The 24,658-nt window shown below is 43.3% G+C and overlaps 2 protein-coding genes across 2 annotated transcripts in view; both read left to right on the top strand.

Annotated features, from left to right (window-relative positions):
* The window catches only part of LOC140721498 (uncharacterized), a 366,186-nt gene that overhangs the window by 272,968 nt on the left and 68,560 nt on the right, over nucleotides 1-24,658 (top strand). The gene's annotated exons all lie outside the window — the stretch shown is intronic.
* LOC140738401 (uncharacterized) overlaps nucleotides 2,261-24,658 on the top strand; it is a 78,394-nt gene continuing 55,996 nt past the window's right edge. The window contains exon 1 of the mRNA XM_073065647.1: nucleotides 2,261-2,606. Within this exon, the coding sequence (XP_072921748.1) occupies nucleotides 2,375-2,606 (232 nt within the window). The 5' untranslated portion in view covers nucleotides 2,261-2,374. The remainder of the gene's footprint in view (nucleotides 2,607-24,658) is intronic.

Raw genomic sequence — 24,658 nt, 5'->3', positions numbered from 1 at the left:
AAGGAGCAAATAAGGTACTTGAGGAGTATAAAAAGTGCAAAAAAATAGTTAACAAAGAAATCAGGAGAGCTAAAAGAAGACATGAGGTAGCTTTGGCAGTCAAAGTAAAGGATAATCCAAAGAGCTTCTACAGGTATATTAAGAGCAAAAGGATAGTAAGGGATAAAATTGGTCTTCTTCAAGATCAGAGTGGTTGGCTATGTATGGAACCAAAGGAAATGGGGGAGATCTTAAATGGGTTTTTGTCATCTGTATTTACTAAGGAAACTGGCATGGAGTCAATGGAAATAAGGCAAACAGGTAGTGAGGTCGTGGAACCTATACAGATTGAAGAGAAGGAGGTGCTTGCTGTCTTGAGGCAAATCAGAGTAGATAAATCCCCAGGACCTGACAGGGTATTCCCTCAGACCTTGAAAGAGACTAGTGTTGAAATTGCAGGTGCCCTGGCAGATATATTTTAAAATGTCGGTGTCTACGGGTGAGGATTGGACGATAGCTCATGGTCTGTTGTTTGAAAAAGGCTCTAAAAGTAATCCGGGAAATTATAGGCCGGTAAGTTTGACATCGGTAGTAGGGAAATTATTGGAAGGAGTACTAAGAGAAAGGATCTACAAGTATTTAGATAGACAGGGACTTAGTAGGGAGAGTTAACATGGCAATCTATTAGAGTTTTTCGAGGAGGTTACCAGGAAAGTGGATGAAGGGAAGGCAGTGGATGTTGTCTACATGGATTTCAGTAAGGCCTTTGACAAGGTCCCGCATGGGAGGTTAGTTAGGAAGATTCAGTTGCTAGGTATACATGGTGAGGTAGCAAATTGGATTAGACATTGGCTCAATGAGAGAAGTCAGAGAGTGGTAGTGGAGGATTGCTTCTCTGAGTGGAGGCCTGTGACTAGTGGTGTGCCACAGGGATCAGTGCTGGGTCCATTGTTATTTGTCATCTATATCAGTAATCTGGATGATAATGTGGTGAATTGGATCAGCAAATTTGCTGATGGTACAAAGATTTGAGGTGTAGTGGACAGTGAGGAAGGTTTTCAAAGCCTGCAGAGGGATCTGGACCAGCTGAAAAAATGGGCTGAAAAATGGCAGATGGAGTTTAATACAGACAAGTCTGAGGTATTGCACTTTGGGAGGAAAAACCAAAGTAGAACATACAAGGTAAATGGTAAGACACTGAGAAGTGCAGTAGAACAGAGGGATCTGGGGATACAAAATTCCCTAAAAGTGGCATCACGGGTAGATAGGGTAGTAAAGAGAGCTTTTGGTACATTGACCTTTATAAATCAAAGTATTGAGTATAAGAGTTGGAATCTAATAGTGAGGTTGTATAAGACATCGGTGAGACTGAATTTGGAGTATTGTGTGCAGACTTGGTCACTGAATTACAGGAAGGATATTAATAAGGTTGAAAGAGTGCAGAGAAGGTTTACAAGGATGTTGCTGGGACTTGAGAAACTTAGTTACAGAGAAAGGTTGAATAGGTTAGGACTTTATTCTCTGGAGCGTAGAAGAATGAGAGGAGATTTGATAGAGGTATATAAAATTATGATGGGTATAGATAGAGTGAATGCAAGCAGGCTTTTTCCACTGAGGCTAAGGGAGAAAAAAACCAGAGGACATGGATTAGGGGTGAAGGGGGAAAAGTTTAAAGGGAACATGGGGGGGGGGGCTTCTTCACACAGAGAGTAGTGGGAGTGTGGAATGAGCTGCCAGATGAAGTGGTAAATGTGGGCTCACTTTTAACATTTAAGAAAAACTTGGACAGGTACATGGATGAGAGGGGTTTGGAGGGATACGGGCCTGGTGCAGGTCAGTGGGACTAGGCTGAAAAATGGTTTGGCACAGCCAAGAAGGGCCAAAAGGCCTGTTTCTGTGCTGTAATGTTCTATGGTTCACAGTGAGGCGCCTGTAAGGGATGTGCCGGCACACTCAGGCTGTATGAGGATGTGCCGGGGACACACTGAAGCTCAGTGCAGCCGGTGTAAAGACTCGGTGGGGAAGGACCACAGTCTGGGATCCTTCCGCTCCAGGACAGGGAGGGCCTGAATCGGCTCGGCTCATAGTGAGTCATCCGAGGAAACACGGGCGGCAGTTTTTTCAACAGTTAACACTGCAGAATATATTGACCATATGATGAATAGGATGTAAATTTTTAAAAATCTTTTTGTGTCTATTTTATTATGAACAAAGATCATTTATGAAATTTAAAAAATTCCTAAAACAAGTTTTACTTGTCCGTGCAAACTCTGGCTCCTCCTCCTTCTCGATCACAAGGCAAGAAATTGAAACTGAAACGAGCGAAGCAGGAACTTAAAATCATTAACGGACAGTTTAACAGTTGTCGTGTTCAGCTTTTATTTAATTAATTGTTATGAGTTCGTGTGCGGACCCTCCTCTGCTCCCTGTCCGCCAGCGAACGGGGTCAGTATCCCGGAGCAGGTCCGGCACCGATCGGTCGGGAAGAGGCGTGGATCGGATGAGCGTCGGGCCCAAGAATCGTCAACCCCGGGTTGAGAAGTTTATGTCGCTTCTCAGCCTCCGGATATTTTCACTCGTTCACCTTTTCTCGCTTCTGCTCCAGCTTGGTGTGGTCGGTGCCGAAGGTAAGGGAATGACTTCAGATGTGAATCCGAGAGCCACAGTCTCCATTTCCGCGCTCGGAGACTGTGCTGTCACCACAACAGATTGCTGACTGAACAAGCTTTTTCTTTCGGGGAACTGCAGCTTTGCAAGCTGAAGTCTGTTGTCCGAGGCAGAAGTATACAGAGTAGAAATAAATGACACGGCCATTCGCTTTTTTAACAGCACAGTACATTACAAACATGACAAAGATCATTTGTTCACGTGACTGAAATTATACACAATTTACATGAACAAATAAACACCACACACCGGTGCCAGCTGAGAGAGAGAAGGAGGTAGTGTTCGGGGTTTTCAGTTCAATTCCAGACCCTGACTGTAATGGTAAATTGGAGGGACATGTAAAACTTTTCTTTTACATGTCATACTGAACTCCCGCGACATCAGTACATTGAGGTGGTACAAAGGAATATGTACAACAACGGAATGAGGTATGAAGTGTTACAGTTCCCCAGAAAGCTCAGTGCAAGCAGACTGTGAGGTGAAAGGGCATGATGAGGTCAATTGTCAGGTCAAGTCTCCATCTTATCACTAGGGAACCATTCCAGGATCTCGGAGGAAATCTAATCGCCATAAATATTGACACGTGTTGGGAATTTGCTGTAAACACAAACGCGTCCTAATGAAGGGTGTCGGCCCGAAATGTTGACTGTTTATTCATTTCCACAGAGACTGCCTGACTTGCTGAGTTCCTCCGGTGTTTTGTGTGTGTTGCTAGGAATTTGCTGTTGGTGTGCTGGCGTGATATGCAATTAAATATTTAATAACGATAAAGAATTATATAAAATAAATTTAGAAGTTAAGGTATAAATACGGGGGGAAATGTGTATAAATACACAAATACCAGCATCTATTCACAATGTAATATACACTGGAATTTAGAAGGATGAGAGGGGATCTGATTGAGACATATAAGATTATTAAGGCATTGGACACGCTGGAGGCAGGGAACATGTTCCTGATGTTGGGGGAGTCCAGAACCAGAGGCCACAGTTTAAGAATAAGGGGTAGGCCATTTAGAACAGAGTTCAGGAAAAACTTTTTCACCCAGAGAGTTGTGGATCTGTGGAATGTTCTGCCTCAGAAGGCAATTGAGACCAGTTCTCTGGATGTTTTCAAGAAAGATTTAGGTAGAGCTCTTAAAGATAGTGGAGTCAAGGGATATGGGGAGAAGGCAGGAACGGGGTACTGATTGTGGATGATCAGCCATGATCACATTGAATGGTGGTGCTGGCTCAAAGGGCCGAATGGCCTACTCCTGCACCTATTGTCTATTGTCTATATTGTAAACAGCATTCAAAAATGTAGTTTGAAGTATTTACAGTGCAGTATTGAGGTAATGGATGGAAGTGCGGCTAACTCAAATGATTAATCCGATTAACTACCTGGGGAAGAAACTTTAATTGGTGTGAAGTTTTTGTTCCAATCATCTCAAACCAGTGGGTAAATTGAATTGACTTTATTACTTACATCCTTCATGTACATGAGGAGTAAAAATCTTTATGTTTCATCTCCATCTAAGTGTGCAATTTATAGTAATTTATAATAAACAGTACGTACAACAGGACAGTCAATATAACATAGAAATACAACTGTATCAGCATGAACTAATCAGACTGATATCCCGGAGGAAGAAGCTGTCCCGGAGCCTATTGGTTCTGGCTTTAATGCTGTGGTGCCGTTTCCTGGATGGTAGCAGCTGGAACAGTTTGTGTTTGGGGTGATTCAGGTTTCCAATGATCCCTCGGGCCCTTTTTACGCACTTTTCACTGTAAGTGTCCTGAATACTGGGAAGTTCACATCTGCAGATGCACTGGGCTGTCCGCACCACTCTCTGCAGAGTCCTGCGATTGAGGGAGGTACAGTTCCCATACCAGGCAGTGATGCAGCCAGTCAGGATGCTCTCAGTTGTGCCCCTATAGAAATTTAGACATTGAGGGATATTGTACATTGATGTACAAAAATATAGACATGGAGGGAGAGGTTGTTTTCTTGACACCACTGTGTCAGGGTGATGACTTCTTCTCTGTAGGCTGCCTCATTATTATTTGAGATTCGGCCAATGTGTGGTATTGTCAGCAAATTTAATTAGCAGATTGGAGCTGTGGGTGGGGACACAGTCATGGGTATACAGAGGGTAAAGGAGGGGGCTTAGTACACAGCCCTGAGGGCTCCTATGTTGAGGGTCAGAGGGGCAGAGGTGAAGCAGCCCACTCTTACCACCTGCTGGCGATCCGACAGGAAGTCCAGGATCCAGCTACACGAGGCAGGGTGAAGGCCGAGGTCTCTGAGCTTCTTGTTGAGCCTGGAGGGAATTATGGTGTTGAATGCTGAACTGTAGTCCAAGAACAGCATTCTCACATGTAACGCCCAGGCTATCGCTTGTGTAGGTCTCGGGGAAAATCCGTCCACCCGCCAAACCGGGTCTCCCATTTGCGTAGATGCTGTGAAATACACACTGATACAAACTCGCACTCACAATATCAGACAGCACACCATGTACGTTTATAGAGTACACTTTATAAATCTTACTAAAACTAGGTAATTAATGAGGGTGGAAGTTTTTCTTGAGCCCGGTGGGATGTGTTTTCAGGCTTTTGTATCTACTGCCCAATGGGAGAGGGGAGAGGAGAGAGTATCTGGGGTAGGTGAGTCTTTGGTTTTGCTGGCTGCTTTCCAGAGGCAGTGAGGAGCGTAAACAAAGTTCAGAAACTGTTGTTGAACATTGAGGTGTGGGTCTCTGGGCTCATGTACCTCCTCCCTGATGAGGGCTTGGCTGGATCTGTCGGTGTCCTTGATGATGGAATTCCCAGAAGTTTCATTTTGATTTTTATGTACAGTACTGTGCAGAAGCCTCAGGCATATTGATATCACTAGAATGCCTTTGACTTTTGTACAGTCCTGGAGTGATATGTATTGCATTGTACTACTGACGAAAACAAAAACTAATTTTGTGGTATTTGTGAGTGATGATAAACCTGATTCTGATATGGGTCTCTTTTGCTGACTGAGAGTGGGATGGGGGCAGGGAGAGGGAAGGGAGTGGAAGCCCCTGAGAGATATTCTGTAACGATCAGTGAACCAATTGTTTGGAATGAAATGCCCTTGCCTGGTGTCTGAGGGCTGGGTGCGTATGTAACTGTGCCATCCCTGCCCCTGGCAGGCTTTCTCTGCCACCTGTTCCATACCCTTCCTGTGGTGCTCTACCCTCACCATTCCCAACATCCTTTAATGCCACCAGATTTAAAAACTCACTCTTTGTTCCTCGTTGACAAATACAGTACTGTGCAAAACTCTGAAGCACCATAGAATAGATATGTGTCCGAGACTTTTACACAGTACTGTCACTGTGTGTGTGTGTGTGTGGGTGGGGGCGGTTTGTGTGTGTGTATGTGTGTTCAATTCAATTCTATTCAATTTTGTATGAAAGATGTCCAGTCAAACTCTGACAATCAGACACACTCGGGACATTGGTGCTGGACTGTCAGAATCAGAATCAGGTTTAATATCACCAGTATATGTGGTGAAATTTGTTGTTTTGTGGCAGCAGTTCATTGCAGTACAGAGTGATAAATCTGATGGTGGAGGGGAAGACTACCAGACCTTCAGGACTATTGGGTGTGATTCAGTGTTAATGCCCCAACAGACATTTTGGTTGAGGTGTTTCACGGTATTAGAAATTCTCCACAGAATCTGATGTGTCAGGGGAGAGTGAAACCTGGAGAGCCTCGGGGATAGTGTGGGAATTGTTACCAGGTGAACCAGATCCCAAACCACTGGAATATCTGAATGGCTGATTGTGAATGATTGGATTTTTATTTTACCTTTAGTGCCCATTAGGACAGAGACTGCACAACAGTATGTGTGTCCTCTTCTGATTAGTCCTGACATGCAGTGGGGAATGGGTTCAGTGATTCAGGTCTTGGTCCTTGGAACCTCCAGACCCTGGAAACTTTGCCCTTGGATCAGTAGGAGGCTTCACCTCCTGTTCAGTAACTGGATGTTGTCTGTCACTGGCCTTTTTCAGCTGCCATTCACACCTCTGTGTTCAATGCACAAAGTAAGGAATTGAGACAAAGAATTAATGGATTTCAAAAGAATTTAGAGAATAAAGTTCAATGCTCAAAGTACTTTTATTATCAAAGTATTTGTGCAGAATACAACTCTGAGATACATCTTCCCACAGCCAACCAAGAAACAAAGAAACACCTTGAAACCCATTCAGAGAAAACATCAAACACCCAAACGGCAAAAAACGAGCGAACAACACACAGAACATTAAACATCCAACCACAGAGCCCAGAAACAGTCCAGGAATGTTCCGTTTAGTTCAGTTCAGTTCAATTCAGTGCAGTGTTGTTCATTGACTGCAGACAGCAGAGCTGCTCCGATCAAAATGGGAAAAAATAGCAATAAAATGAGAGCAACCAGAAACAGAAACCCACATAACATGAACTGCAGATTCTAAACAAGTCCAGCCCACAAACTGTGCAGATCAAACCTTGTCCAGGGTCAAAGACTCCGGCACCTTCCTCCAGCAGCAGTGAGCGAGAGGGAGAGGAAGGCCGGTCAAACATTTTGAACACCTGCTCGCCTTTTGCTCTCGTCTTTGTTGATTTCAATCTTACTAGATGCTTTCATCTTGGCCTCAGGCTGCACACTCCACTCCAAACCTCATCAAACTCCCTCAGAGACTGCAAAGTGCCAGATCACACAATCGGCTCAAAAACTCACCGTCAAAATGTAAATCACAGGTTCCAATCCCATGCAGTTTAGTAGAATTATATTTGAAAGGAGAAGGAGTAAAAGAATTAGTTTTGTGAACCATTTGAAGGACGTTGCCGTTGGTCACATTGTTTGCTAACGCCATCTTCTATGGTCGATCCAATGACGAGAAACATAAAAAGGCAAGAAAAAATAGCAAACCTGAGGATTGGGAGCGGTTTTAGCAACTGAGGGGAAAAATACAATGGGAAGGGAGAAATAGCACAAGATCAAGCTTGCGGGTTAAATAAACGGAGTGTAAAAGCTGCTATAAACGTGTGAAGAGAAAAGGATGAGAGAAGGTCAATGTACATCCTTGTGGGCAGAAACAGGGAAATGAAAAGTGAAGAACAAAGAAATGGTCCAATTACCGTAGATTCCGGATTTTAAGCCGCTACTTTTTTCCCACATTTTGAACTGCTTTGAACTTTGCGGCCTTTAATACGGAGCGGCTAATGCATTATTTTTTTTCATGCCGCCTCGTAAACATTTTGCCTCGTAACAGTAGACCAATAAAATTGATGAGTAGTTCACAGAGGTCCAATGAAATTGTACGATAAATCAAGCGCATTTTCACAATTAAATTATTGTAAATCAGTCATTTGTACTCACCCTCATCAACATGGAAAACACTCGAAGAAAAGCATTGTGCTGCCTTTATGGCAGTTATTTAGTTTATAATATTTTCGCTTAGTAATTCATTTTCTAGTTAAAGTTAGAAGAGTTTTAACTATATTTGTTTTCTGTACTACATCGCGGGATGCTATGACGTCACACCCGGTTTCGCCGCGTCTTGTGGGATATCAGTTTGCGATAAACGGAAAGGAGGGGGGGAGCGGCGGAGCCAAAACGCTGCTTTTAAGTTAAAGGCGATCAATAACTTTTCCTGGTAGGCTGCAGTATATATATTTTTTACCAGTCGTTAGGAGATATTGGAATGTTGTTCAGTAAAGAAGTATATGCAATGTATATTTAAAAGTAGCCGCGTTACGGGCACGGTTCGAAAAAAAGCATTTGCAATATGTATTTGTTTTTGTTACCATATGGATTTAATTAAAAGTTAAAAAATCCTCACGTGTAATATCTTTCTGTGTAAATATCTCATATTACAACGTGGGACATCTGCAGCCGAAAATCCGGTGCGGCCGAAAATCCGGTGCGGCCTAAAATCCGGTGCGGCCTTTACAAGTAAAAAATTGATTTTATTTCTAAAATTAGAGCCAGCGGCTTTTAATCAGGTGCGCTCTGTAGTCCGGAATTTACGGTAGATTTATTTTCGGTTCTGCCATTACAATGAAGATACAAACATCTCCCTGGTAATGATGGTGAACGAAAGGAATGGTGAGAGGGATGATACAAATACACTTGACTCCTGTGAATTGCCCCCAGTGTGTAGTTGAGTGCTGGGATTTGGGAGAGTTGATGGGACGTTGAGATGAACAATCAATGAGATGAGTGTGGAATTGGTATAAATGGATGGTGGGTTGTTGGTGGAGACTTGGTGGTCTGAAGGTCAATGCTGTGTCTCACTCTGACAATGACTAACTGTGATCACATTGTGAACTCTGAATGCAGGACATGAATTTGCAGGATGTGCAAGTTAGTCACTGCTTCAACTGGAAAGACAGTTTGGTTACGTGGGTGGTGGGAAGGCGAGAGGTTAAAGGACAGGTGTTACATTTGAAAACTGCAGATGCTGAAAATCTGAAAGATAAACAGGAAATTCCAGAAAAGCTCCAACAGTTCAGGCAGTATCTGAGGAAAGAGAAACAGTCATTGTTTTCTGTCTGCAAATCATCATCAGTAACTGTTCAGTGTTTCCAGCATTTTCTGTGTTCCATTTTGGGCATTGCATCTCCTGTGTCTGTATGGGGAAGCACCTGATGATACGGAAGTGTTGATTGGGGTGGAAGAGTGGACTAGGGAATCACAAAGGGAGTGATCCCTTTGAAAAGCTGAAAGGAGATGGGATGGGAGTATGGTTCTGCTGAAATCCTGGCATCAATTGTGAGGGATAAACTTGTAAAGGCTGATGGTGGAGAAGGTGAGGACTAGGGGACCTTTGCTAATGCTCTGTCCAGGAGGAGAACAGGGTGAAAACAGATGTGTGTGATTCAGTCAAGGGCCTTACCTGTTGAGGGGAAGCCACTGTTTGGGAAGAAGGAAGACCTTTCTGAGGCAACTGCAGAATGATCATCACTACAGCAAATGCAGTGACTTGTGTTACATCCCCCTGGGTATCTTGTGACTGTCTTATGACCATGATGTAATTGAGTATCTGGTGAGCATGATGTAATGGTCTTGTGATGGTGGGGTGATGTAATTTCCCATCAGTGTGAGGTCACATGATGTAATTTTCCAGCCAGTGTGAGGTCACGTGATGACATGTTATCAATAGCTATAAAAGTTGAAAGCCTGCTGTGACACAGGAGTTTTTGTATTGTGTTACGTTCCCCAGTAACAGGGTAATTTTCCAGCAAAGATAGATGGGTCCACCAAAGCCTGATGCTACTATTTTCAAACGTTTTTATTTATAAAGCGGCACAAACGTATGGTTAATACAAAACATTCAGATCATATACGTCGTCACAACTCACTTTAAAGCACAGGTATAGTAATAATCAATCAGAAATAAGCTCTATCGTTGTCTAGGGGTAATGTAGATATATATTGTTTACTGGATATTTAAAAGTCTTTTTGCGGTCACTGCAGTTCCACCCGCTGCCGTCATTGTGGTGTCGCGTTGGTGCACTTTTGTTAGACAGAGAGAGAGAGAGGGGGGATGAAAGAGTTAACCGACAGGTTTTCCAACCTGGAAGAGTTTGGTTTGTCGGAGCCTCGTTGGGGGAATGAACGCTCCTCTGTGGCCTCCCCTGTAGCTAAGCCGTTCTTCTGTTGTGGGGTCGCCAATCCCAGGCAAGGAAAAGACGCACACGAACCCCACCACCGGCTGTCGCTCTCAAAACGCTGTCGCAGGATTTCTAGGGTGTCTTCTGGTGCATCTGAAGGGGTCCTCCCCTCCAGACCCTCCTTTATACTTCCTCACGGGATCGCCAGTGTCAATCTCCCTCTCAACCAGCCCACTTTGCCCGAGGGCTTTACACGTGGTCTTCATGAGACAATAGTCAAAGAGTCGCTTTATTCTGCTTCCCGGGGGAACGTGGTCTTCAGCACGTCTCCCTCTCTCTCTTGGGTCATTTGACCCCCCCCCCCCTTGACTAGGGCTCTTGCGAATCTCACAAAGGAGGGGGCTGGGGTCATAACAATTGAGACCTTGTTTAAGTCGTCAGTTACTCTGTTATGCTGCGTATTTCGTTTCATGACACAGTTTTGTTTTAAAGTGGAGTTTTACTTTCTATCTTAAGTCTCAAAGGTTATTGATGGCAGCTTCAACAAATGTTGCCAGTTTTGGTTTGACCTAGCTTTGCAATTCAGTTGGAGAGTGAACAATTTATTGAAGTACGGGAACCTAAAGGATCGAGTAAGGTTGATGCCGTTGATGGTTTAATACAGGATCAACCTTATTGGATCTTCGTTCTAGGAAGTAGTAATCTGCATCTGAGATAACCCCTGCCTTGTAAGAGCAGAAAGGGTTTGGGCAGTGTTATTTGCCAAGGAAAAGGTCAGTTACTTTAAGCTGATTTAATTTCCTTCATCGTGAGTCTTTTGGGCAAGGCATATTTCGGCTGGGATCAGCAGTAACGTCACGTCATCGAGGAATTTGTTACTTCAGGAAAGTCTCTCCTAATTGACTGTATAAGTCATTTGGACTTTCACATTTACCACTTTCAGAACTGTGTTCACATTTATTGCTTTAAGAACTATTGGAGTTGCCGTATAGCAGTTAACTTCCGGTTAAGTTAGTCGTTTGTTTACTTTTTATTTTTGTTGAGCAGAGTTTAATAAGTTGTTTACCTGTTTATAAAAAAACCTGTCTCAACTCTATATTCATTGTTGCCGGAGATGTACCGTGACAACTGGGCACTTGTCTGGGATATGATCCGTTTTTGAGTTTCAGTGCTTGTTTAATTATCGATCTGATTTGGATACCCGATTTTTTTTTTTTGTTTGATTGGTTTATGGGTGGTATTCAGCAGCAATGAAACATAGAAAATAGGTGCAGGAGTAGGCCATTCGGCCCTTTGAGCCTGCACTGCCATTCAGTATGATAATGGCTGATCATCCAACTCAGAACCCTGTACCTGCCTTCTCTCCATACTCCCTGATCCCTTTAGCCACAAGGGCCATATCTAACTTCCTCTTAAGTATAGCCAATGAACTGGCCTCAACTGTTTCCTGTGGCAGAGAATTCCACAGATTCACCACTCTCTGTGTGAAGAAGTTTTTCCTCATCTCTGTCCTAAAAGGCTTCCCCTTTATCCTTAAACTGTGACCCCTCGTTCTGGACTTCCCCAACATCGGGAACAATATTCCTGCATCTAGCCTGTCCAATCCCTTTAGAATTTTATATGTTTCAATAATATCCTCCTCAATCTTCTAAATTCCAGCGAGTATAAGCCTAGTCGATCCAGTTTTTCGTCATATGAAAGTCCTGCCAACCCAGGAATCAATCTGGTGAACCTTCTTTGTACTCCCTCTATGGCAAGAATGTCTTTCCTCAGATTAGGGGACCAGATCTGCACACAATACTCCAGGTGTGGCCTCACCAAGGCCTTGTACAACTGCAGTAGAACCTCCCTGCTCCTGTACTCGAATCCTCTTGCTATGAATGCCAACATACCATTTGCCTTTTTCACCGCCTGCTGTACCTGCATGCCCACTTTCAATGACTGGTGTACAATGATACCCAGGTCTCGTTGCACCTCCCCTTTTCCTAATCGGCCACCATTCAGATAATAATCTGTTTTCCTGTTCTTGCCACCAAAGTGTTAACCTCACATTTATCCACATTAAATTGCATCTGCCATGAATTTGCCCACTCACCTAACCTATCCAAGTCACCCTGCATCCTCTTAGCATCCTCCTCACAGCTAACACTGCCGCCCAGCTTCGTGTCATCTGCAAACTTGAAGATGCTGCATTTAATTCCTTTGTCTAAATCATTAATATATATTATAAACAACTGGGGTCCCAGCACTGAGCCTTGCGGTACCCCACTAGTCACTGCCTGCCATTCTGAAAAGGTCCCGTTTACTCCCACTCTTTGCTTCCTGTCTGCCAACCAATTCTCTATCCACATCAATACCATACCCCCAATACCGTGAACTTTAAGTTTGCACACTAATCTCCTGTGTGGGACCTTGTCAAAAGCCTTTTGAAAATCCAAATATACCACATCCACTGGTTCTCCCCTATCCACTCTACTAGTTACATCCTCAAAAAATTCTTTATGATTCGTCAGACATGATTTTCCTTTCACAAATCCATGCTGACTTTGTCCAATGATTTCACCGCTTTCCAAATGTGCTGTTATCACATCTTTGATAACTGACTCTAGCATTTTCCCCACCACCGATGCACCACCGATGTCAGGCTAACTGGTCTATAATTCCCTGGTTTCACTCTCCCTCCTTTTTTTAAAAAGTGGGGTTACATTAGCCACCCTCCAATCCTCAGGAACTAATCCAGAATCTAAAGAGTTTTGAAAACTTATCACTAATGCATCCACTATTTCTTGGGCTACTTCCTTAAGCACTCTGGGATGCAGACCATCTAGCCCTGGGGATTTATCTGTCTTTAATCCCTTCAATTTACTTAACACCACTTCCCAACTAACATGTATTTCCCTCAGTTCCTCCATCTCACTAGACCCTCGGTCCCCTATTATTTCCGGAAGATTATTTATGTCCTCCTTAGTGAAGACAGAACCAAAATAGTTATTCAATTGGTCTCCCATGTCCTTGTTCCCCATGATCAACTCACCTGTTTCTGACTGTAAGGGACATACATTTGTCTTAACCAATCTTTTTCTTTTCACATATCTGTAAAAGCTTTTACAGTCAGTTTTTATGTTCCCTGTCAGCTTTCTCTCATAATCGCTTTTCCCTTTCCTAATTAAGCCCTTTGTCCTCTGAACTTCTCCCAGTCCTCAGGTGTGCCGCTTTTTCTGGCTAATTTGTATGTTTCTTCTTTGGACTTGATACTATCCCTAATTTCCCTTGCCAGCCGCGGGAGCACTACCTTCCCTGGTTTATTCTTTTGCCAAACTGGGATGAACAATTGTTGTAGTTCATCCAAGCGATCTTTAAATGCTTGCCATTGCATATCCACCGTCAACCCTTTAAGTATCATTTGCCAGTCTATCTTAGCTAATTCACGTCTCATACCTTCAAAGTTACCCTTCTTTAAGTTCAGAACCTTTGTTTCAGAAGTAACTATGTCACTCTCCATCTTAATGAAGAATTCCACCATATCATTGCTCAATACCCAATCTAGAATGTCCTGCTCTCCAGTTGGTTCCTCAACATGTTGGTTCAGAAAACCATCCCGTATACATTCCAAGAAATCCTCTTCCTCAGCACCCTTACCAATTTGGTTCACCCAATCTATATGTAGATTGAAGTCACCCATTATAACTGCTGTTCCTTTATTGCACACATTTCTAATTTCCTGTTTAATGCCATCCCCAACCTCACTACTACTGTTAGGTACACAACTCCCACCAGCGTTTTCTGCCCCTTAGTGTTATGCAGCTCTACCCATATCGATTCCACATCCTCCAGGCTAATGTCCTTCCTTTCTATTGCATTAATCTCCTCTCTAACCAGCAAGGCTACCCCACCTCCTTTTCTTTCCTGTCTATCCCTCCTGAATATTGAATATCCCTGGATGTTGAGCTCCCATCCTTGGTCACCCTGGAACAATGTCTGTGTGATCCCAACTATATCATATTCATTACTAACTATCTGTACATTCAGTTCATCCACCTTGTTACAAATGCTCCTCACATTGACACACAAAGCCTTCAGGCTTGTTTTTACAACACTCTTAGCCCTTATACAATTATGTTGAAAAGTGGCCCTTTTTGATTTTTGCCCTGGATTTGCCTGCCTGCCTGCCACTTTCACTTTTCACCTTACTACTTTTTGCTTCTACCCTCATTTTACACCTGTCTGTCTCTCTGCACTTGTTCCCATCCCCCTGCCACATTAGTTTAAATCCTCCTGAACAGCAGGACTTCCTTGACTTATTTCTATTTTCCTCTTCCTCGACCTTAACACCCTGGTTCCCTTCCCCTTGCCAACTCAGTTTAAACCCTCCCTAACAGCAATATTAAACAATCCCGCCAGGATATTATTTGAAGCCCTGCCCCCTAAACCAGTTACTTAGCCACACATTCATCTGCTTAATTCTGCTATTCTTACCATCATTAGCACGTGGCTCAGGCAGTAATCCTGAGATTATTACTCTGGAGGTCCGGCTTTTTAATTTTCTTCCTAGCTCCCAGTAATCTTCCTTCAGGACCTCCTCTCTTTTTCTGTCTATGTCATTGGTACCAACATGTACCAAGACTTCCGGTTGCTCGCCCTCTCTCCTGAGAATACTCTGGACCCGATCTGAGATATCTCGTACCCTGGCACCAGGGAGGCAACACACCATTCGGGTATCCTTGTCCGGCTCGCAGAATCTCTTGTCTGTTCCCCTCACGATGGAATCCCCTATAACGACGGCATTTCTCCTTGCTGTCTTGATCACGGCACTGGGCAGAGTGCCAGAGTCCCGTTCGTTGTGGTCTTCCTCTGTCAGGTCAACCTCTCCAACAGTATCTAAAACTATATATCGATTCCTGAGGGGGACTGTCACGGAGGTGCTGTCAACTATTTCTCTATAGGTACTATCGATCACCTCCTCACTTTCTCTAATTAGCTGAAGGTCATCAAGTTGTTGCTCCAGATCCCTCACACGATCCCTAAGGAGCTTCATCTCATTGCATCTGGAGCAGATGTACTCCTGGGGGAGGCTGGGAGTCTCCCAAGGTTCCCACATCTGGCACTCCAGGCACAGCACTAATCCTAAATGCATACTCCTAATGCTGCTGTTAGCTCTAAATAAATAAACCTGTAACCTACTACTTAACCGTAAGATTCAACCGTCACAGGCCACTTTCTCAATGAATAATGACGACTTTCTGGCATCGCCAGACCTGGAGTTATTAGCGAAGTTGAAAAAGAGTGATGTATCTGCGATTGCTAGTAGGTTTGGACCTTAAAGGTATTTTGAAGGCTACAACAAAGCCAGTAATTCAGAGAAAAATCACGTCACACTATGTAGATTCGGGTGTTTTTGATGAAGCGATATTAGATATGTTTCCAATAAGTAAACTAGAGATTCAGTTACAAATCGAACAAATGAAGTTAGAACAATGTAAAGCTGACTTGGAACTAAGTTGGTTAGAAGCTGCAAATAATCAGAGGGAACTTGAAGCCAAAGAAGCTGAGAGAAAGAGGGAGTTCGAGCTAGCGACAGAGAAATTAAGGTCCGAGAATCAGTCCTCTGGTTCTAGGAAACAGTTTGTTGCTAGCCGAGAAGTTATATTAACTCCTCCATTTAATGAAACAGAAGTGGATAAATATTTCCAACATTTCGAAACTTGCTCTGATTTCAGAGTGGCCAACAGAGAAATGGCCAGTGATGTTACAGAGTGTAATTAAAGGCAAGGCACAACAAGTTTATACAGCTTTAACTGCTGAGCAAGCACTTGATTATGATATTGTGAAGCAGCATATACTGAAAGTGTATGAACTGGCTCCAGAAGCTTATAGAGAAAGATTCAGAAATTTGAAGAAATCTGTGGAAAAAACTTACGTGGAATTTGCCTACAATAAAGCTGTGTGTTTTGAGAGATGGGTTTCCTCTAAAAATGTGAATGGGGAGTATAATAAATTGAAAGAGTTGATTTTAATGGAGGGATTTAAAAGGAGCATCCCTATTGAAGTAAAAGCATATGTAAATGAGAGGGACACCGCTACATTGCAGGAGTCTGCTAAATTAGCTGATGAGTATGCCATAATCCATAAGAGTAAATTTCCTCAGGGTAGAACTTTTAAAAGGAAAAATAGCACAGAGTGAAGGTAAACTAGAAATTAAATCGGAAGTTAGTGAGAAAGGTAAGGAGGAAGGAAAACGTGAAGGAAAGACAGTTTGGTCCCATTTGTAATTATTGTGAGAAACCTGGTCACGTAATACTAACTGTTTCCGATTGAAGAAGAAGGAGAAGGAAGCAGTCCCAGATGCTTGTGTGCAACACATTGAAACACCTGTAAATCCACAGGTTTCGATAAATACAAATGAAGCTTTGTCAGAGTCTGACCAAGTTAAGGAGAGATATGATCATTTTATAACTAAAGGATTTGTATCTTTGAAAGAAATTAAGTATATGTTAGAAAATAATATTATTAGACCTTCTAATTGGAATTGGAGTTCACCTTGTGTTATGGTGCCTAAGTTAGACGGTAGTATTCGGTTTTGTACTGACTACAGGAAGGTGAACGCTGTAACGAAAACAGATGCGTGTCCAATCTCTAGAGTGGATGATTGTGTGGATAAAGTCAGAAAATCAAAGTTTCTGACAAAGATTGATTTGTTAAAAGGGTATTGGTGTGTTCCATTGACGGATAGAGGGAGAGAGATTTCTGCATTTGTAACCCCATCTGGGTTATATGAATATAATGTTCTTCCATTTGGGATGAAGAATGCCCCAGGTTCTTTCCAGCGGGTGATTAATTCTGTGATTCATGGGTTAAAAGATACAGATGCCTATATTGATTTAGTTACAGGAAATGATACTTGGGAAGCACATGTTACTGCGGTGGAGAAGCTATTTGAAAGGCTTTCAAAAGCTAACTTAACTATTAACTTAGCTGATAGTGAATTTGGTCATGCCAATGTGACTTACCTTGGTTATGTTGTAGGTCCGGACTTGGTTAAGGAAAATGGTTAAGGAAATTGGAGTTTGATTTATTTAGCAACAAAGGTTTGATGTTACAGGAGTATAGTATTTTGTTAACTCTTATTAAAGGCAAAGATAATGTGATTGCTGACTGTTTATCTAATGTTGAATGTACAATTTTTTTATGGAGTGGTATGTCAACATTTGTAATACCCCTATATATTAATTAGTAAGGTGCTGTATGATAATACTATGTATATTGTGTAGATTATAGATTTTATACATTTGTATATTTTTGTAAATAATTGTTAAAACTTTGCTCTTGACAGATCAATATTTGTAATTGAGTATCTGGTGAGCATGATGTAATGGTCTTGTGATGGTGGGGTGATGTAATTTCCCGCCAGTGTGAGGTCACGTGATGTAATTTCCTGCCAGTGTGAGGTCACATGATGTAATTTTCCTGCCAGTGTGAGGTCACGTGATGACATTTTCTCAACAGGTATAAAACTGGAAAGCCTGCTGTGACACAGGAGTTTTTGTATTGAGACCTTGTTTAAGTCGTCAGTTACCCTGTTATCCTGCATATTTGGTTTCATGACGCAGTTTTGTTTTAAAGTGGAGATTTACTTTCTATCTTGAGTCTCAAAGGTTATTGATGGCAGCTTCACCAAACGTTGCCAGTTTTGGTTTGATCTACCTTTGCAATTCAGTTGGAGAATGAAGAATTTATCAAAGTACGGGAACCTGAAGGATCAAGTAAAGTTGGTGTCATCGATGGTTTAATACAGGATCAACCTTATTGGATCTTCGTTCAAGGAAGTAGTAACCTGCATCCGAGATAACCCCTGCCTTGTAAGAGCAGAAAGGGTTGGGGCAGTGTTATTTGCCAAGGAAAAGGTCAGTTACTTTAAGCTGATCTAATTTCCTTCATCGTGAGTCTTTTGGGCAAGGCATATTTCGGCTGGGATCAACAGTAACGTCACGTCGTCGAGGAATTCGTTACTTCAGGAAAGTCTCTCCTAATTGACTGTATAAGTCATTTGGACTTTCACATTTACCACTTTCAGAACTGTGTTCACATTTATTGCTTTAAGAACTGTTGGAGTTGCCGTATAGCAGTTAACTTCTGGTTAAGTTAGTTGTTTGTTTACTTTTTATTTTTGTTGAGCAGAGTTTAATAAATTGTTTATTTGTTTGTAAAAAACCTGTCTCAATTCTATATTCATTGTTGCCGGAGACGTACCGTAACACTTGGAGAAACTGGGAGAATGGAATGGAGTCACTCACAGCAAGAAGCTGGGAGGGAAGTACAGACAAGATGGGTATTAGAATCTTGGCGTGTAATGGATAGTGGTGATCAGTGTATCTCCTGAACTATGATGGAGAGATCCAGGAAGGGAAGAGAAGAGACAGAGATGCACCAAGGGAAGATGAAGGGAAGGTGGAAATTGGCAACAGTGGAACTTCTGCGTTGACTAAGTGCAGGAAACAGCACCAACAGATTTGTCAATGTACCAGAGAAGGTGTTGTGGGATGAGATACTGATGTTCCAAACATTACACAGGAGGACGATGAATGTTTTGGCCCAAGTGAGTGTCCATAACGAGGCCTTTGATATGGGGAATGCAGCTGAAGGAGAAAGTGTTCAATGTTAGGATGAATCTAATTATCAGACCCCCTGATCTGAGACACCAGTGCAGATGGATTGCACATCCATGGTGAAGATAAACTGACTGGGAACATGGAATTGTCAATATTCTGATAAAATTCAAAGATCATTTTTACTTTGATGCTCAGTTTGTATTAACTTTCAAGCTGATTTATTTACTCAGTGATATAGTGCAGAGTAGGCAGCAACCAGTGTCCGTGGGTGGGCTTGCAAAAATATAAAAAAGTCATCGGGTGATTAAAAATGAGTGAACACACCAATGAGGGAACTCGGCTGATACAGACACTGAGTGGCTACTTCTGGAGGTACCTCATAAAGTGGCATTGAGTGTGTGTTTGTGGTCTGTTGCTGATATCGCCAATCCACTGCTAGGTTTGATGTGTTGTGCTCTCTGAGATGCTCTTCTGCATACTGCTGTTGTCACAAGTGGTTATTTGAGTTACTGTCGCATTCTCGTCAGTGTGAACCAGTCTGGCCATTCTCCTCTGACCTCTCTCATTAACCCACAGAAATGCACCTCACTGGATATTTTTGTTTTCCACACCATTCTCCAGAGACTGTTGTGCATGAGAAAGCAGGAGATGAGCAGTTTCTGAGATCATCAAACCATCCCATCTGGCACCAACAATCATTCCACAGTCAAAGTCACTGAAATTATATTTATATTGTATTAAATTATATTTCTTCCCCATTCTGGTGTTAGGTTTGAACAAGGACTGAATGTCTGCGTGCTTTTGTGCATTGAGTTGCTGCCACGTGATTGTCTAATCAGATATTTGTATGAATGATCGGGTTTCGGGGTCTATCTGATAAATGGCCACTGAGTGCATTAGACAAGATGGCATTCAGTAATCAGTGAAATATCGGAAAGGTATTCTTCACAATTCGTTCTTCAGAAGTATCCTCATTACTGTACTTGGTCAGGGACGACAGATAATAGGGATGAAAATTTAGAGTAAAAACAAAATGATAAAAGAACGATAGAAATAAAATATTTAACATAATCAGTCCCACAAGCTGAGCATTTGAAGAAATATGCATGAACAGTAGAAAGCAGAAAACCCTGAAGGGAGGCAGAGATAGAGAAACAGCAGCTGAAAGTACACTCGACCAAAACTTTGTGAAACGAGATGCATGCTAAAGAAATGTTTACAAAATCAGGAGCTTATCTAAACAGCCCTACCTCTGGGAAAGAAAACCTGTTGATCCACTGCTTTCACCAGAATGGAAAGGGAATGAATCATCTCCCTTGTCTGATTTCACATTCTCCAAAACATTCCTACCTGGGGCGAGGTGGGAATTCCCCTGAGTTTGAAGCAGGATATACTGGTTGGTAAACAAAGTGTAGAAATACACAAATGCCATAGTATGAGTAACAAATGTTTCAAAGTTATCATTTGTACCAAAACTATACGGGAGCTGTTCAGAGTCAGGAAAACAGACCCCTTTTAAAATGTTCCACACATCTGCGAAGTGGATAAGTGAGTGGGATGAAAGTGTAGATGGGTGGGTTAGTAAGTTTGCAGTAAGTTTAAGACTAGTAATGTTGTGGGTAGTTAGAAGACTGTCAGAGATTACAATGGGACATAGATCAAACCCAGCCAAACGTGAAGTGTTGTACCTTGGTAGATCAAATGTAAAGAAACAGAATACTGTTAAGGACAAGATCCTCGACATTTTTGATGAGCAGAGGGATCTTGGAGTCCAAGTTCATAGCTCATTGAAAATGGCTCGACAGGTTGATGGGTGGTTAAGAAGGTGTGTGGCATGCTTGCCTTTATTAGTCGAGGCATTGAGTTCAAAAGTCAGGAAGTTATGTTGCAGCTTTATAAAACTCTAGTTAGGCCGCATCTGGAGTAATGCAAATAGTTCTATAGGAAGGAAGTCCAGGCTTTGGAGACGGTACAGAGGAGGTTTACCGGGACGCTAATTGGATTAGAGGGCATCTGCTGTAACGAGCGGCTGGTTAAACTTGGGTTGTTTTCTCTGGAGCAATGGAGGCCGAGGGGAAATCTGTTAGAGTTTATAAGAATATCAGAGGCAGAGATAGAGTAAACAGACAGTATCTGTTCCCCAGGGTAGGAATGTCTAATACCAGAGGGCTTGGATTTAAGGTGCAAGGGGATCATTTCAAAGGAGATGAAAGGGCAGGTTTTTACACAGAATGGTGGCTGCCTGGGGTGGTGGTAGAGGCAGAAACATTAAAGACTTTTAAGGGACATTTCGATAGGCTCATGAATGTGAGGAAAATGGAAGGATATGGACAGTGTATGGAGATTAGTTTAGTTAGCCATTTGATTACAATTGTATTGGTTCAGTACAACATTGTGGGCCGAAGGGCCTGTTTCTGTACTGTACTGTTCTATGGATCATCCATGGTGGAAGTTGAGAGGAAAACGGGGTTCAGTGTTTCTGTTAAGGATTTTTTATTAGCATGTCGCACCAGACAGTCAGCCGTTCTTGTCTGGCGTGTGGTGTCAGGATTGGTCTCCTTTCGGATTAACCAGGTCACGATATGAACGTTCCTGACTCGACCCTTTTTTCTTTAACAAGGCCGAGTGGCTAGCTCGACGCTCACTGGCACGGATGGAAACCGTGCTCGGGTGGTGGCCTGACTAGGATTCGAACTCGGGAGCCTTCGCTCCGGAGTCTGGCGCTGATGCCATTGCGCCACCTGCTGGCCCCTGTTCAGGATGACAGCAGACCAGAGATTATGACAGCAGCTCTTAAACCATCAGAAACCACGAGTACAACACACTGAATTAGTGACTGTGACATGGACAGTTAGTGATTCAGAGTAATTGGGGAGTCATAGAATCATTGAGCACTACACCACAGAAACAGGATCTCCAGCACATCTAGTCTGTGCTGAACTGGTATTCTGTCCAGTCCCATTGACCTGCACCTAGAACACAGCCCTCCATACCCCTCCAATCCATGTACGTATCCAAACCTGTCTTAAACGTTCCAGTCAAACCCTCATCCACCACTTCTGCTGGCAGCTCGTCCCATGCTCACACCACCCACTGAGTGAAGAAGTTCCCTTTCAGGTTCCACTTCAATATTTCACCTTTCACCCCTAACCTATGGCCTTGCTCCTTACTGTCTGCGTCACCCAGGACATGTCCTCTTCTCATTGCTACCATCAGGGAGAAGGTACAGGAAACTGAAGGCACACACTCAATGATTCAGGAACAGCTTCTTCCCCTCTGTCATCAGATTTCTGAATGGACATTGATTCCATGAACACGACCTCACTACATTTTTTGCTCTTTGTAGTACTATTTGTTTAATTTAACTATATATACTGTAATGACTGTATATAGTTACTGTCATGTAGTTATTTTATTATTATATATTGCAATGTACTGCTGCCGCGTAACAAAAATCTCATGACAAATGCCAGTGATATTAAACCTGACTCTGATTCTGCTCTTCACTTTGTTTGTCACGGTAACAAGTTATTCGGCATTGTTATTGTGATGAATTGCTCTGGTGTTAAATCTGCTCTTCAGTGGGAGTTCAGTGAAACCTTCTCTCACTGCTTCTCCTCTGTGATCACAAAATACTCTGCAGATTCTGGGGTCAAAGCAACACGCACAACACGCTGGAGGAACTCAGCAGGTCAGGCAGCATCCGTGGAAACGAACAGTCAACGTTTCGGGCCGAGACCCTTCGTCAGGACTGAAGAGGGAGGGGGCAGGGGCCCTGTAGAGAAGGTGGGGGAGGGTGGGAAGGAGAAGGCTGGTAGGTGCCAGGTGAAAGACCAGTAAGGGGAAAGGTCAAGGGGTGGGGGAGGGGAAGCAGGGAGTGGATAGGCAGGAAAGGTGAAGAAGGAATGTAAGGGGAAAGTACTACGGGTAGTAGAAGAAGGCAGAACCATGAGGGAGGTGATAGGCAGCTGGAGGAGGATACCATCTGGGTAGTCTCCAGCCCCTTGGTATGAACATCGAATTCTCCAACTTCCGGTAATTCCCTCCCTCCCTCCCCCTTTCCCCATCCCAGTTTTACTCTGCCTTCTCTTCCAGCTTACATTCCTTCTTCACCTTTCCTGCCTGTCCCCTCCCTGCTTCCCCTGCCCCACCCCTTGATCTTTCCTCTTGAGGTTTTCCACCCCCCCCCCCACCTTCTTTATAGTGCCCCTGGCCCCTCCTTCGGTCCTGACGAAGAGACTCGGCCCAGAACGTTGACTGCTCATTTCCACGGATGCTGCCTGACCTGCTGAGTTCCTCCAGCTTGTTTGTACAACTGCATTAATGCTACTTCATGCACCCATGCTGAGCTCGTCAATTTTATCAACTTTGTCTCGAACTTCCACCCTTCCCTTAAATTCAGTTGTTCCATCTCTGACATCTCCCTCCCCTTTCTCGATCTCCCTGTCTCCATCTCTGTCAACCAGCATCTTTTATAAACCTCTGATTTCTATGATTACGTCGACTAACCTCTTCCCTGTCTCTTGTAAAAATGTTATTCCCTTTTCTCTGTTTCTTCGCCTCCGCTGCATCTCGTTTGTGATGCAGCACAAAGTTTCTAAAGAGCTCAGGGAAGTCAGGTTTCTTTCTGCTGGCTGAAATCAGCTCTGGATCAATAAAAAGAAAGGAGGTGTAAGCACAGTGGCCATTGTCGGAGTGGGCCAGCGTTAGTGGTCCAGATTTGGCTCAACAGTCTTGGGCAAACGTATTTGGAAGTTCTAAGTAAGTAAGCAAGAAAGTGCTGAGAGTGGATCCGGAGTTGGTGTGTGTTACTTGTCGAGATGTGGGAACTCTGGGAGACCTGCGGTCTCACTGATAACATCTGCATAGAGTGCACAGAGTTACATCTCCTCAGACACTGTGTTAAAGAACTGGAGCTGCAGCTGGATAACCTTCAGCTCATACGGGAAAATGAGGAGGTGACAGACAGGAGATACAGGGAGGTAGTCACCCCTCAGGTGCAGGATGCAGGTACCTGGGTGACTGTCAGGAGAGGGGAAGAGAATAGGCAGCCAGTGCAGAGTACCCCTGTGGCTGTTTCCCACAATAATAAGTATAACACTTTGGATACTGTTGAGCAGCGGCTGGGTCTCTGTCACTGAGTCTGGCTCTGCAGCTTCGAAGGGAATGAGGAGAAGAGGAGTCCGTAATGACAGGGGATTCCATGATTAGAGGATCAGAAAGCAGATTCTGTGGACGTGAAAGAGAAACCCGGATGGTGTGTACCTCCCAGATCCCGGGGTTGGAGTTGTCTTGGATCGAGTCCACGGCATTCTAAAGGGGAGGGTGAACAGCTGTAAGATGTGGCACATATTGGTACCAATGACATAGGTAGGAAAAGGGAGGAGCTCCTGAAGAGAGAATCTAGGGAGTTAGACAGTCAGCTGAAAAGCTGGACCATCAGGGTATTAATCACTGGATTATTACCTGTACCACGTGCCAGTGAGGGTAAGAATAGGATGATCTGGCTGAGGAATTGGTGCAGGGGGCAGGGTTTCAGATTTCTGGATCACTGGGATCTCTTCTGGGGAAGGAACCACCTGTACAAAAGGACAGGTTACACCTGAACCTGAGGGTCCAATATTCTTGCAGGCATGTTTGCTAGAGTTGTTGAGGAGGGTTTAAAGTAATTTGGCAGCGGGATGGGAATTGCAGTGATAGGGCTGAGGATGGGCAGTTGGTATACAACTAGTTGCAGTGTGCAGTGAGGCTGTGAGGACAGACAGACAAACGATAGGGCAAAATTGCAGTCAGTGC

This window comes from Hemitrygon akajei, chromosome 2 (assembly GCF_048418815.1).
Source record: "Hemitrygon akajei chromosome 2, sHemAka1.3, whole genome shotgun sequence".
Lineage (NCBI taxonomy): Eukaryota > Metazoa > Chordata > Chondrichthyes > Myliobatiformes > Dasyatidae > Hemitrygon > Hemitrygon akajei.
This window is presented reverse-complemented; position numbering and strand designations above follow the sequence as displayed.